The 15,303-nt window shown below is 42.7% G+C and overlaps 2 protein-coding genes across 2 annotated transcripts; one reads left to right on the top strand and one right to left on the bottom strand.

Annotated features, from left to right (window-relative positions):
- Positions 1 to 9: 9 nt before the first annotated feature.
- LOC116035223 (E3 ubiquitin-protein ligase rnf146) lies at positions 10 to 4,063 on the top strand. Its single transcript, XM_031278200.2, has 3 exons — positions 10 to 155; positions 774 to 837; positions 1,210 to 4,063. The coding sequence occupies exon 3, from the start codon at positions 1,222 to 1,224 to the stop codon at positions 2,368 to 2,370; it is 1,149 nt and encodes a 382-aa protein (XP_031134060.1). The 5' UTR covers positions 10 to 155; positions 774 to 837; positions 1,210 to 1,221; the 3' UTR covers positions 2,371 to 4,063.
- Positions 4,064 to 6,136: 2,073 nt separating this feature from the next.
- On the bottom strand, positions 6,137 to 9,570 carry echdc1 (enoyl CoA hydratase domain containing 1). Its single transcript, XM_031278204.1, has 7 exons — positions 9,497 to 9,570; positions 8,861 to 8,929; positions 8,137 to 8,303; positions 7,843 to 7,985; positions 7,681 to 7,733; positions 7,055 to 7,135; positions 6,137 to 6,888 (listed from the first exon to the last, which is right to left on the bottom strand). Exons 2-7 carry the CDS (start codon positions 8,926 to 8,928, stop codon positions 6,471 to 6,473), a joined length of 930 nt encoding a protein of 309 aa, XP_031134064.1. The 5' UTR covers position 8,929; positions 9,497 to 9,570; the 3' UTR covers positions 6,137 to 6,470.
- Between the last annotated feature and the right edge of the window lie 5,733 nt (positions 9,571 to 15,303).

The following is a 15,303-nucleotide window of genomic DNA, read 5'->3' as shown; positions in this document are numbered from 1 at the left end:
TCAGCGCGTACTGTTACGTCGTCGTCTTTATCTCAGCTCCTTTTTCGGAGGAAAACAAAGCCAGTTAACATTGGAAGTCGGTAAATTAGCGTTAGAAATTAGTGACGTTACACGAATTGTAACTCCACACCAGACCAACGCAGCAACATCTAAAGGTACGCTACCTACGCAGTCGTTGTATTGCCTCTGTTGTGAGAAAATCATTATCCTTGTTGTTTGTGTCTCCCTGCTAAAAAAAAAAAAAAAAGAAGCTAGCGCCGCCAGATGATCTCCGTCTATTTGCTGGAGTCAGAATGCTGCCATCAGCCTGGCCAGTTAGCTACAACAGGTCCTATTGTTATGGTCGCTTTGCCAGTCGAGAAATCCTTCTGTACTGTTTGACCTGTGTTTGTACTTTGTAACAACAAACGGCTTACTTTTTTGTACGTTAGATTAACTAGTTTGTCACCAGTTAGTGCGAATATTAGCTAGATCGTTAGCTGTGTTCATTACCGCTGTCATAAGCCAGCTGGGTTTAGTTAGCTGACACAGTTTACTGTTTGTAGTCAGTTAACAGAGCAGCCCTTTGTTCCACAGACTTAAGTAAACCCTTGCATTTTAGTCATAGCTAAGTGAATTAACGCTTGTAACGTTAGCTAATCCGTTTTCACATCAGGCCAGCTTGTCATATAAGGTTTACATAAGGAATAACTTGATGTTGTGTATCACAATTGTACCTATTTTCAGGACCGTCTGAAAAGAAATTAATTTCACCGACTGCTCTCTTTCTTTAGGCAGTGGCAAGCTTGAAGGTCCATCGGCTCTCCTAATGATACATCAGAATTAAGGGTAATTCCAGTAAGTATCAATTAGCATGTCTGTCAGCCCTGTTTGAGGTTACATATGACTTATAAAGTAGAGTATCCTTCGATACTATATGCTATGCTATACTTTATGATTCTTAGTTTAACTTCATCTTGGGACTTTTTGCTGTTTAGTGGCAGTGACCTGCAGTTGATGTGATCATGGACACCAGCAGCAAAATATAAAAGTGCTGTCATTGCAGATTATATATTGTCTCACTAGAATTTTTGATCAGTGGTGGACCTTAAAACAACAATAATAATAATCTTAAATACTGATTTCTCTTTTTTTTTAAATGAATAGTACTGATAAAAGAAGTAAAGATGCTCACTATAACCATTATTTACCATTGCCCCCTTTCCTTAGTACTTCCTAAGGATGGCTAGTTGTGGGGAGGTAGACCACTCTGTTAGCTCGCTTCCATCAAGTAAGAAAGGCAGCAACAGCGGTGGTGGAAGTGGGAACAGTGCTGAATCGTCATGCTCTGGCTCCAGCAACTCATCCCCAGCCCTGTCTGTACCAGAGTGTGCCATCTGTCTGCAGAGCTGCGTCCACCCAGTCCAGCTGCCATGCCATCACGTCTTCTGTTTCCTGTGTGTGAAGGGAGCATCCTGGCAGAGCAAACGATGTGCTCTCTGCAGACAGGAAGTACCGGATGACTTCCTGGAAAGGCCTACACTTCTCTCTCCGGAGGAGCTAAAGGCATCGGCAGGAGGTCGGGGTGGGGCTGCAAGTGATCATGCCTGGTATTATGAGGGCCGTAATGGTTGGTGGCAGTATGATGAGCGAACCAGCCGCGAGCTGGAGGACGCTTTCTCCAAGGGCAAGAAAACGGCTGAAATGCTGATTGCTGGTTTTTTGTACGTAGCCGACTTGGAGAACATGGTGCAGTACAGGCGCAACGAGCACGGTCGTAGACGCAAGATGAAGAGGGACGTTTTGGATATCCCCAAGAAGGGAGTGGCGGGACTGCGTTTGGACGCTGAGGGTGTTCCTGGGGCCATTGGGGCAGCCGGTCGAGAGAACTCTGCTGATGGGGCTGATACCACAGTAGCAGGTGTACAGCAGCCGGTTACAGGTATCCCCTCTACTGTTACGGCCCCTGCCAGACCTCCCACCTCCCTTGGTGGTCAGCCTGACAGCAGCAGCAGCCCCACTCTGGAGGATGCTCTCTCCCAACTGCAGATCAGCCCCAGGCCCACACCTTCTCACGAGCGGTCTGAGGCTGGGGAAGGAGAGGAAGAAGATGAGGAAGAGGAGGCCTCACCCTCCAGGTCCTCTGACCCTCACACCTCCGTGGACGAGTCTGGCTCTGGCGACTGGAGCGACGACGAGGAAGAGGAGGAAGAAGAAGAGGGGGGAGATGGAGAGCGCGTGGAGCCCTGGGAGGATAGGCCACGGAGGCAAAGACTGAATCCAGAGGACAGAGCCCCTCCTGGCGCAGAGTCCGCCTCTCCCTCTTCTTCATCCAGTAGCAGTGGAAGGTCCAGAATGCCTGATGGCCAGTGTACAGTGACTGAAGTGTGATGTCATCAATGATACCATCATCACTCAACGGCTATGTTCCATTTCATTAATTTATTCCTCACTGTATGCTGTCGTTCATTCTGTCACAGATTGGATGTGGGTGGATTGCTCCGTAAAAGAAGTTAAGCATAACATACTTCATGTTTTTAGGTAAACGACTCAAATTTGGTGCCTCTATTTGGCTCACAATGATCTGGATTTATCTGTATGACTTGTTTGTCAGTCTCATCCAGCGTATATATAGAAGTAATGTTGGGTTTTCAGTTCTAGTACTGAGCGTTCTAGTACTTAGACGGGAGGTACAGCTTGGTAATGAGTCAGATAGGTACAGCATGTTGTTGTGAGCCATGGCATTTCCTGATTGTCAATCCAGCAAATCATGTGAGGAAACAGACTTGGTGTTCAGCTGCCATCAGTCTGCTCACTTTTTGCCATTTGGTCGCAGGCATATCGAGTGTTCTTTTTAAATTCCACACAAGTGGGATTTGAAATGTAAAAATGGCTTGGCAACCTGCTTCTGCCTATCCTAGGTAGTCTCGTGTTGAAATTGATTCTCCTAATACCCGCAGGGTCTCTGGGAGTCTCAGCCAGATCTGTGACGGTCGAGGGAGAGAGCATGAATGGGGATGTTACTCCTGGAAATGGAACTGTGTCATTATTATCGTTATCATGAACCACTGCATTGTAATCATCTACACTTTAACTCTCTCAGCTAACATAGCGCGCAGAATTGGGCTTGTTCGAGCTCAAGCCATCTGACTACTCTTGCAAGAAATTTAATCCTTGATAACTTCTTCCCAACTTCACCATACCTAAATAATGTCCGTACTGAAGATTTAACTGATTATGAAGCCTTTCCTTAAACATTCTGAAATGTAACCGTTAACTTTTGAAAGTGTGTCATTTCAGAGCAGATTGTGGTTCGACAAAGATCTTTAGGTTGTTTATCCAGATAAAGAAAGGAAACGGAGACGTGCTTCGCTATTAAGCAATGTAGGTATTTTAAATGTTCTACAACAGGAGCCCACAGGATTATCTGTCTACCTGTCGATGGTTTGTCTTTGATTTCAATGAACCTACAGCTTCTAAAATCTGTGTAGATTACAAATAATGTTTTAAATGAATGTGCGTAATAGAAGTACACATCAAATTTATTTTAACCTTTCCCAGCTTTAAATAATTGGCATTTTAATGTGAAGTGTCAGTGTTTTCATTTTAAAGCTGTTGAGGCCTCTGTAGCCTCGTTAGTATTCTTATTGTCCCTGACTAAAGTATTCTCAATTGGTGTTTCTAAAGTGTTGTGATTTGTGCATGTTTGAAGAGAGAGTTATTTGAACACTACTGGTCGGCAGGATGATGAGAAATATGTTTTGGTTGAGTTTGAGTAAATCCTTTCGTTTCATTTGTTTGTTTTTCTGCGTTTCTTGAAGTTGTAAATCCTCTTATGTATGATATCTTGAGGCAGTAAGAGAACAAGAACATGCCACTGCTATTGGCCATGCTGCAGAGGTTTCAAGTCATGTTATTTTTTTTTTTATTTTTTTTTATAATTTCTTACATGCTTACACCATCAGCTCAGTCTGACTTTCCATTCTGAAGAATAAAGTTTGTGTAACAGTTTTTGCTTGGCAACGTTTTGTTACATGGTTTGTAATTTAAGAATAAATTGTGTCATTTCATCATCCTAAAATGATATTTGAGCACCTTGTCTCTGATTATTTGTATATGATTCTGCTTTATTTACTGTGTAATAGGGTCATGTCAGTTTGTTCATTTTAAAATATATATATACAGTACGTGTTACATAAGTAGCACTATCAATGGGCCCATTGTAAGATTTCACCACAGTTTTTCCACACTACCACCTCGAGTATTTTGTAAGGTCACATTCTTCCCACTGGATGCAGCTGAAATATTCATTATCTATTTTTCATATAACAAAGCAACCACATGACACATGGACAAAAACAGCTTATAGCAGAATAAGGAGAAGTCATTGTGGTTTCCTTGAGTAGCTATAAATATATTGTCAGCATAGGTGTAACAAGAAAGATACTGATAACTAATCCATAACACAGGAACACAACCTTTTTTCTGTTGTTGGAAACCATATAAACAAGTGTTTATGTGCTGTATGTCATAATGAGATCAACTCCTGACTTTCCCTCACTCACCTTGTAGGTGTTTGGTATTCTGGCCGCAGCAGCTATCAACACTCCACTGGCCAGGGAACACGAGCTCTGGAAGGGAAACAGGAGATAAAGGCCCGGCATCGTCCAGGGATCTGTCCTATTCTTGACATTTCAGTCGGTGCACTTTTGTAATGCCTCACTTGCTGTAGGAGCTAATTTAAATGTGAAATGAAAAATGAGCTACAAATTGGTGCCTGACCTTACAAAAAAATCTGTTTGCATATTTTAAAGGTGCTGTAGGTAGGATTGCGAAGATCCAGGATTTAGCCAATGGGGAACAGGGAGCGGTGGATTTTTGCAATTCACACTACAGGCTGTAGGTTTTTTAAATACCTGCTTCATGTAGTTCTACTCGAACATAGGGTCAGTCTCAGCAAATATGACAGAAAGTTAGTTTTATAAGTCTTACCTACTGCACCTTTAGCTGTTTCATCTGGCCCTGTGCTTCAGCATCTTTTCGCGTGCATAGACGAAAGCCATTGTCATTGTGCAGAGCCAAATAATGCTCCTACCTACAGCTACAATAACAATCTCCCAGTAAAATAGAAAGGGTGGGGATGCTCAATGACACACAATGAGCACAGAGGAATCTAAAGGATCCGCTGAGCTAACCTACAAAACTGGTAGGCAAAGCAGAAAAAGGTGCAGCAGCATTACACTACAGACAGATGTTGATGCCTTATGCTTGTTATACCTCATCAGCATCTGTATGCTGCTATCTGTCTGCTTCAGTTAGGCTCACCCTGGCATGATCTAATCACTACCATAATCACTTTTTCAGGGGACCTGGAGTTTATTAAGGGATTTAGATGATGGGGTACGGAGTCCTTTAGGCCCTTGTTTTCATCCATACTGAAAATATAAGACTATAATACCCATGGAATAATACAGCATATTCACTGTTCATTACAGATATCTAAACCTAATCATTCTTCATATACAGGAATCAGTGTAGAGTATTAATGAAACAAAATCCTTTCTCAGGTCAGCTGACGCACCACAACTAATACATGTTTTGTCGTAAACAGGAGGCTGCAGAGTCCAGTTTCTAAAATATAATAACCCCAAAGGAAGGGAGTTTTTATTTATGGTGTTAATTCAGTTTTCATCCCCTGAAAAAACTTCCCTAATTCCATCATTTCCCACAGAGGTATGTTTGCAATATATGAACAAAACAAGCACATTATCAGCATCACTGTTTATACATTTGTTATCTCAGCTCCTCCTCTTGTGATAATGAGCTATAACGTCACATAGAGAGATACCAAAAAAAATACTAGGGCTGCTCCCTCTTAGTCGATTAGTCGACTAATCGGTCGTTTTGGTCTCAGTCAACTTAGATTTCTTTAGTCGATTAGTCATGTTTTATGCTTCTTTCATGCTGAATGACTTATTTCCAAGAAACGTACGAGCACATCTCTGGTAAACACAAGAATTAAAGTGGTGCTTTTGCATGACTCTTTGCAGAGAAACTCAGATTTACAGATCTGTCGATTAAATCAACTAATCGATTAGTCGATACAATTGAATGAGTGTTAGTCGACTAAGAATTTCTTTAATCGAGCACAGCCCTACAAAATACATCACAACCATTAACGTATGTGACAATGACTGATCTCTTATCAGTGGATTAGAGACAATGATGCAGCTTAAGTCCTTGTCCTTGCAAGCAAAACATGTGTCTCTACATTCCCAGAGTCCACACAACATTCAGATTATTAAATGAGAAGCACTTGTAAATGTCTTCAGCACACCAAAGAACTAACTAAGTGTATTGATGTCAATCTAGAGTCAGTTTGTAGCAGTTCTCTTCCACACAACTGTGACCTGGACAGGGCTTTCCAAAAATGTGTCAGTTGAACATCTTGGCTGATCTCAGGGAGTTCTTAGAAAAGTGAACACAGACACTCATCTGTGTTTGGTCTTGCTGGCCAGAGCCTGCAGGTTAGCTGGACCGCCCCACACTGTACCAAATACATCCTTCTCAGTCCTCAGAGCCTCTGACAGAGGGAGCTCTCTCCCTGACAGCACTACCTTCTTCACAGCCTGGACCACTGGGGCAGCTCCATTTGTATAGTGACTGAGCCAGTTTTCAGCCCGCTGGAGGAGAGTCACTGCACCCTCCTCTGCCTGGGGGACCTCCAGGACTCCATCAGCCAGTCCAATCTGCAGGCCAAGTTCGGGATCCACTTTTAGAGCACCACCAAGCAGCTTCAGTGCATTCTGGCTTCCGACAATGCGGACAAGTCGAGCGGCGCCGCCCCAGCCTGGGACCAGGCCCATGTGTTTATGGACAAACTGGATCACACTGCCAGACGCCATTAACCTATATGAGAGAGAGAGAGAGAGAGATAGAGATAGAGATAGAGATAGAGATAGAGATAGAGAGAGATGACAGACAGATTATTAGCAAACCTTTGGATGAAAGGTGATGGCGTAAAAGAGATTCTAAGGGATTTTACTTTTTTTCGCTTGTATTAAGAAAACATTACCTGAAATCGCAGGCAGTGGTGAGTTCTGCACCTCCTCCCAACGCTCTCCCCTCCACCAGAGCAACAGAGATCAGAGGCAGCCTGCACTGAGAGAACTACTCTGTCAGCATACTGTGGTGCACACATTACATGACAGCTGACCTCCAACTCCTTTAACTCAGATGGGTTTCTGCTGATTTAGTCTGCATTAGTCTCGCATTGCCAGACCTTCCTCCACAGCGCTGCAGAGGAGGGTCTGGCTAGTCCACACAGCATTCCGGGATGGGAGAAAAACGTGCTCTGGTTTATTGATATTTCTTTAAACCAAATCACAATCATCTTGGGCGGTGCTAAGCGCCGGACGGAGCCACGGTGCCGCTGCAAAATAGCCTCGGGAAGGAACTTGGTTTGGTGGAACGTGTGTACGTTCAAAAGTTGTTTTAGTCGTGCAACAGAAAACTCAGAGTCATAAATCCACCGGAGTTTAAAATTACAACACATGGAAAGCAGAAGGTAACAGACATCCGGCCGAAAAGAGGGACATCCGGCAGAATTTCCAGCGGCACCGGAGCAATCCCGGAAGTGGAACGTCGTGGATCTGCATTGATATTTATTAGAGCAGTAGAGAGGAAAATGAAAGCCCTTACCTGAGTAGTCGTGTAAGAGCATTCTGCATGAACATACACATCTTCATCCCATCCTACAAGGAAATAAGCAGAGGCAACGGTAAAGAGATGCAGACAGATTGCCTGCAGCAATATGCAGACAGTCACAGCAGAGAGATACTGTAAACTATTTTACTTTGCTACCTGTGGGTTAGATATCGCCCTGACAGCGTTGAGGTCCGATCCAGAGCAGAAAGTTCCAGAAGCACCCTGAACAATGAGGCCTTTACAGTCTATCCAGCTCTCCAGCTGGCTCACCCTCTCCTCCAGATCCACCATCATACTGCCTGGGAGGAAGGAAAAACTCCAAACACTAAACTGGGCTGCAGAGTCATTTGTTTATGTACAACTGATTGTGTACAAATGGGTTTCATCCTGAGAACAAAAAAAAATCTGCACTAATAAATCGGAATATATACAGTGTTACAGTCACCTTACCGGAGAAGGCATTCATGCGGGACGGGTAGTTGATGGTCAGCACAGCGATGCCAGACTCCTGTTTGAGCAGGTCAATGGATCCTCCAGGAAAGGCCTGCAGCTTCTCTCTGATCTCCCCCTGGTCGAAGCAATGGACGCTGGAGTACACACAACCTCTCTGGAGCAGCCTTGGATGGACAACATTTATAAAGTAAATTATATTTGAGTGATTTTGAAATCAAATCAATCAAATTATTAGCCTGGGAAAACCCTGACGAACTTCCGGCAAATTTGAGATTTTCTCTGCAAATGTGTAATTGTAAGGGTATAAACAAATTGTATGAAAACTGCCTAATGGAAATCAGACTGGTGTTGCTCAGGACTGACTGTTCATGATTGCACTCACAAACAGGAGTTGGAGGAATGCTCTTAATACACTCCCTTACCTCCCTGTAAATCAGCCTGAAGGAGGCATAGTACTGAGCCACACAAACAAACTTACAAGAATGAACCATCTCTGATTCCGACTCATTGAAGTCATGAGTCATCATCACTTGTATAGATTGGCATTTAAAAAATAAAATAAACAAGCACCTCAGAAATGCATTTTGCTTGTTGGACTGGTTTCTGTTTATGATTTGTGAAAAAATAATGTGGGTTCAACTCGGTAGACTTGATGTTCTTTTATTAATGACTTTATTTGTTGTGACCAGCATGGTGATAAACATGCTGGCTGAGCCCTTACCTGGCCCAGGCTCCACAGCAGCTGCTGCTGCTCTTTAGGAGATGTCGCCTCACTGCACACAGAGCCATCCTGCAGCAGCATAGAGATGGAGAAATGTGGGCGGAAATATTCAGACATATTACTTTATTAAAAAAAAGGAGGTGGGCACATATACAGGGGAACAAAGTTTGAGTACAGGGAGCATTGCCAATATGTATGCTACTAACAGAGAGTCTAACAGAGAGAGAGAGAGCCCTCTGACCAAAAAGGCACTGGCAAAAAGAACTGGAGTTGGTCCCACTGCTCTTATGTATAGGATGGGTTGACAACAAAGGCATCTTTATTCTTTAACAGCAGCAGCTATTGTTGTTGTTGTTGTTGTTGTTGTTTTACAACAAATTACAAGTTAGCTTTTCATCGAAGTTTTTTCAATTTTTTTTACAAACTTGTTTTGCAGTAGGCTAACGTTAAACCATTCAAGCCTATTTGGAAAATGACTGTCATACGAGGTTTAAGTGTCCCTTTCTACCTTTAATAGCGTACGTAAGTTACGCATAAAACGAGCTACGGTGAAAATAAATACATTCCGTAAAATATATGTTAACATTACACTAAAATAATTACAAACCATTTAGAAACAAATATGCAAGCACCAACCTTTCTATCGTGTGGTGTTACTCTGAAATTCTTCCCCCGGAAACTAGAGGTCACAGGAAGCAGATAATGGCAACACACAGATGTAGTTCCTCAACGTCCCCACAGGGGGCGGAATAATACCGCCACGCACAGAGACGTATACGGCTCTGGCCACGCAGCAAATGTGATTTGGGGTTAAATTGTAGGCCTGTTCTATCAACTCTTGCATAAAGGCAAATATGTCCATTAATTAAGGCATTGTGATTTTTGGGTCAAACACATTTTACACAACACTCTACAAGCTATATTTTAATAATGTATTTATTCAATATGAACTGTAATATTATTCATCATTGGCCAATGCACTGCGCAGAAAGATCTGCTCTTTGTCTGTCGCAAGAATAAACACAGAATACCGGGGAACTGGCTCTACAGACATGTCCTTATTCAGTAGTATTGACAGAGGGCTATAAATAATGCCTATGAGTTATAATACAGCGTTGGCAAAGGCAGCTTACAGTTATATTATAGGATATAGGCTATATTAGCTTAGCCTATTGTCAACTAAAGTTTGCATTGTTGTACTGTGTCTATGTGAAAATGGCAGGTTTTTGTGTTATTTTTCAACCCTAAAACACATTTTCTTGACACTAGTGAGCTGATTAAATCTTAAAGGTAACATCACTGTTAAGACTTTCAGGTCTAATACTGTCACAACATGCTCTGAGATTTGGTTTTGTGTCAGGCACTAAATACAGTTTCAGATTTCAATGATGAACATAATAGGTATTGTTTTCAAAGATATAACATACTGGGGTTGGAATAATATCAAAATTAAGGTTAGGATTTGATTAAGCAACACTTAACTACTTGTACTATTGATTTAAGGGCAATATGTTTGTTCTAGCTTTGCACTTTTGGTATTAAAAAGCATCCTTAGAAAATGCAACCCACATTTGAGAAATGGTCTTGTTCTTCTCCTCCTGACATAACATACCAAGAGGGATTACGACCTTTCTGAAGTGCAGTAAAAAGTGTGAAATGCTCTGGGATCATTCTACTGTGTAAACACAGACAGACTTAAACTACCACAGACTTGTAGGCGTGTTATTAAAATAATTTGTCTGAGTATAACTGTAGCATCTGTGTAAATACTGAGGTTTGGAAAGGATTTGTACACTTTTGGTGAGATATGAGATAAGTGTAATGCTTAGTGATTGAGAGTAAGAAATGAGGGTGTTCAGACAGTGAGACAAACAGAAACAGACAAACAGAAAAGAGGAGGATATAAAGACCAAGAGATGTGCAGGAAAAGGAAGGAAAATGTGCCAAGACAGAGGGAGGGTGACACTTCTTGGTCTGATCTATGGTTACTGCGAGCATAAATCATTCACTTCTTTCCTCGACTGCTATTCACAGCCCTGAACATATCTGTGTAAACAAACACTGAGGATTCCAGAGACATGCTGAATCAAAAGTCTAAAATTAATTTAAAGGTGATATATTATACAAAATGCATTTTTTCATGTTTTTTGACATAAATAGGCTATGTGTCCCTGGTGTGTCTAGAGAACCCCAAAGTATGAGAAAAGACCACGTTCTCGGTTTTTCTCCTTCTCTACCTATCAGAAAACGTGTCGAGCCAGTGGGACTTGCAGCTCCTTACGGCGTCCTGTGGGGTTCTCCGTGCCACAGAACCACCTCCAGCTAGGTGACCATCCCTTCAAAACAGTTTCACGACAAACTGTGACTTTCTTGACTTGCAAAATTATCTTTAAAATTGCCAAGCATCCTATGTATAGTGCATGGCACAATTCAAACAGGATAAAAAAAAAAAATTGTCTTTCACCACTGACTACCATACATATTTCTTTTGAAATAAGGCCCCATTGGGGACACCTTAAAGGGGAGGGACGTGGCCTCTCTGCACAGGTGTTGCAGCAATGGACAGTATAAGAAAAATGTGTTATTTTGAACATTAAAGCTATAGTGCGTAGTTTCTGCTAAGTAACGTAAAGTAATGACAACATTACTGTTGTTGCATCTAGAATGCGGATCGGGCCGCATTTTTCTGTCCAAGCCCGTCCCGCGTCCGACAGAACAGTAACCAAACCCGACCCGAGCCCGACAGGCATTAAGATATTTATGTCCGAGCCCGACCCAAGCCCGACACAGTTAAAATCTCATTTGTTTTCATACTAATGACACGTACGTTTGTTTGTGTGGAAAGCCCGCTTTTATTAAGCAACTGTACGAAGGCATTCGGCATACGTGTATCGTCCTGTCGGGCTCGGGTCGGGTGTCCATCCTCTAGTTGCATCCACATGCATCCACATCCATAATCGCACACCGCCCCCACCCCTCCACCACACAGTTACTTGTAGTCAAGGAGGACACGGAGGATTACAAAATCATGATGGACTCTACAGAAGAGGTAATTATCTTCACTTGAGTTTCTGCACGCGGAAGTTTCCCGACGACACCATGTTCTAAACATAGCCATACTGAGAAATAAAGAGAGTTGTGTGGAGCTGATAGTCTTAATTAGCTTTGTATCAACTCATTTGGCAATGGCTTGAATGTAACAGACGTTCATTGATATGAAACAAAGTTACGCACTAAAGCTTTAAAGCAGGGGTGGCCAACCAGTTAGGTATAAAGAGCCACAAAAAAAACGCACCATATCGAAAAGCCACACAACACATGCACGTCCACACTACAACAGCAACAGTGTCTTCCAGATCTAATGACAGTCATAATACATAGCAGTTTTCATAGTTTTTTTTCTCACTTAGATTGACTCACTGGGAAACCTGACAGTCTTTGTTATCCACAATCCTTTTCAGGTCTTGCTTGAACTCGGTTGTGGCCACTCGAAGCAACTCTCTCACTAATTTGTCACTAAAGGGGCTTTCAAACAATCGGATTCAGCAGTGAAAGGGTTAACGAGGAAGGTGATCTGTGGCTGCTGTTTTTCCTCAGGTTGCAGAATCTGTCCTCAAAACTCTGCTGCATTATTTTCCATTTTAAAATAATTGGCAAATGTATTGGCAGATGCATTCAAATGTGTTTTTTTTTTTTACTTATCTGAAATACTGTATGTTTCAGAAAAGTTAAAAACAACAATCAACCAATGACACAGCCCCCAGCCACACAGTAAGAGCCTCACAGGAGCAGGCAAAGAGCCACAGGTTCGCCACCCCTGCTTTAAAGCATGTAAACCTTGTCTTGTAAACCCTTAAATAAAAGTATGAACCTGAAATGAAGCATGTCTCCTTCAAGTGTAGCAAAAGTGACTGTGTATTGTACTCTATTCACATAATAATCACCATTGAATTAGATTAAATTATATTATGTGTTTGCAATGACCAATCAAGGGTTTTTTTTCCCCTAAATTTGTGGAACCAAGTTCATTCAAGACTGTACTGCAAAAAGGTCATCAACAAGGATACAGTGTACTCTACTGCATCCAAGACTGCAATAGACTCAAAAGTCCATACCTCTCCGGTCTATTTAAAAGGGGGGAAGGAATTCAAAAAGGTCGGTGGGACTCATCCCAGGCATGCATTCCAGACACGCTGACTCTCCTTCTTGCTCTGTACAGTTCTTTCAGCTTGGTCAGCTAGCCTGCAACCTGTCTCTACATATCTCTGTGAAGTGCAGCACCTCGAGGACATGGTGGCTTCATGGAATCTGCATACATACATTAAATTGCCCTCAAGTTTGTGTCTGTGTGTTAGGTGAGTGATGGACCGGCTACCTGTCCAGAGTGTTGATACTCTTTCATTAACGCTTATTCCCTAACCATTATCTCACTGTGCCTGTCCACTTCCATTCATCCTGTGCTCAGCCCTTTCAGTCATTTTGATTCAAGTCAGCCCTGCTGGTTTATGATCTGTCCGGATATCAGTGATGCAGCCACAGACTCCAGCTGATAATGGACACCTGTCTGAAATTACAAACTGGCTAATGGGAGAGAGAGAGAGAGAGAGAGAGAGGGAGACATACACAAATGTCGTTGCTTGTACGTCTGTGTGTGTTTCAGTATGTGGTGCTGTGTGTACTGTATGTGGCTTCTATAGTGATGCATCAGTGTACTGATCAATATGCAGCTGTCTGGGGCTCCACAGGAAGTCAGGGAATGCACTGCAGTCAGCATTGCTCTATTCCAATGCACACACACACACACACACACACACACACACACACACACACACACACACACACACACGCACGCACGCACACACACACACACACACACACACACACACACACACACACACACACACACACGCACCAGATATGTGCCAGTAAGGGTCTATTTCAGGGCAGGAAGAATGGCAGGTTGGCAGGTGCCAGAGACTCACAGGGGCCTGGAGGTTTCCTATGAGGTGTGGGAGGTCAGTGGAGCTGGAGGGCAGAGAGCCAGGAGACACTGGAGGGCCAATAAACACCTTTCCACAGCAGCAGCAACTCGGATGTGTCTACAGCAACTCCTTATGCTCAGTCATTAAAAGACAAAATTCAACCGTCCTAAACTGTAAAAACCATATGACCAAATGGCAAAAGTGGTATTATCTCAAACTGGTTTAGTAAAAAGTCAAAAACGTCAAAAACATTCCTAAGGAATCTGATATGACCCTCATCCCTGTTGACATAAGAGGGAAATATTCTGCAAATATTTACCTAATGGTTTGGCTATGCACTGCAGTGGACATAGCAGTGCTAAAGATGGCCAAGAGCTTCCTTGCAGGCCAATCAAGCTTTACCATGTATACTGTTTGTATGAAAATTGTATCTCAGTTCTTTTACTCAAGGCTGTAAGAGGATGAGGACTACAGAAAGTACTGGTTTAGACCAATCAAATCAAATTAGATCAAACAGTGTACATGGTCAATGGGTGTGTCTGTGTGGACCTTTATTGGAGCATCAATGGAAACAAGCTGTATCAGCCGTCTGATTAGACCCTTGTCTCTGGCTGAACCTGTGTTCTATGTTTGCATGATACAATACACATTGTTCCATACATTCTTTCCAGTGTTATTTTGTTTTAAGCAGCACTTGATTTAAAACAGTTAGTACTGGTTATATAATGTTTTCAGCATCTGGAAACCTCCAGACTTGAGCACAGGCCAGTAGTACTAGGAATCCACGCTCCTGCCCAGCCTTCACGCAGGAAAACAGTGAGAGACAGCCAACAGAGCGCCATAGGCTAGGCATCAAGAAGGATGACAATATTTATATTTATATCAGCGCCAGGGTAGGATTTCTGGCACCATAACATTGTTGCACCTGTTATTCCAGTCAGCCTAGGGTGCAAAGTTTCAGGTTGATGGGTTGGGTGTCCGTCCCACTCAGGGCCAAGGATGTGTGTGTGGTGTGTGTGTGTGTGTGTGTGTGTGTGTGTGTGTGTGTGTGTGTGTGTGTGTGTGTGTGAATGGGCATATTTGTGTGTGTGAAAGTGCAAAACTAAATAATTGACCTGACAGTGCAGACAGGCAAACTTATTACACCATCTGATGTAAACAGAATCACACACATTTAGACAACACAATGCATGGCACATTTATGGAGGAATACATACATACTGAACACAAACATAAAAACAACACACACCCACGCTATCAAAGGGATGGATGGTCCCTGTGCTGCTGTCACGTAGCTCTGCAGCCATCACTTAAGAGGCAGAGATCACAGTGTCACCAGAGATGTCAGCCAGCAAGATTGAAGGAGCCAGACAGTCGTTTGGTCCTGGTGCTTCATCTTTGTGAGCTAGACGGTCACCTAGGACTCATCTTGATGCAGACATATTTCTGTGCCATGTTTGA

The sequence above is a fragment of the Sander lucioperca genome, chromosome 10 (assembly GCF_008315115.2).
Source record: "Sander lucioperca isolate FBNREF2018 chromosome 10, SLUC_FBN_1.2, whole genome shotgun sequence".
Taxonomy (NCBI): domain Eukaryota; kingdom Metazoa; phylum Chordata; class Actinopteri; order Perciformes; family Percidae; genus Sander; species Sander lucioperca.
The sequence above is the reverse complement of the archived record's forward strand: the minus strand, read 5'-3'. Positions and strand labels throughout refer to the sequence as shown.

What these genes read in the sequence shown, in the direction of transcription:
- LOC116035223 (XM_031278200.2), top strand. Translation starts at nt 1,222, where the DNA reads ATGGCTAGTTGTGGGGAGGTAGACCACTCTGTTAGCTCGCTTCCATCA.
- echdc1 (XM_031278204.1), bottom strand. Translation starts at nt 8,928, where the DNA reads ATGGCTCTGTGTGCAGTGAGGCGACATCTCCTAAAGAGCAGCAGCAGC. An exon ending in CCGCATGAATGCCTTCTCCG is followed by an intron (nt 7,986 to 8,136) that starts GTAAGGTGACTG and finishes CCTTCCTCCCAG; the next exon opens with GCAGTATGATGGTGGATCTG. An exon ending in GGGCGATATCTAACCCACAG is followed by an intron (nt 7,734 to 7,842) that starts GTAGCAAAGTAA and finishes ATTTCCTTGTAG; the next exon opens with GATGGGATGAAGATGTGTAT.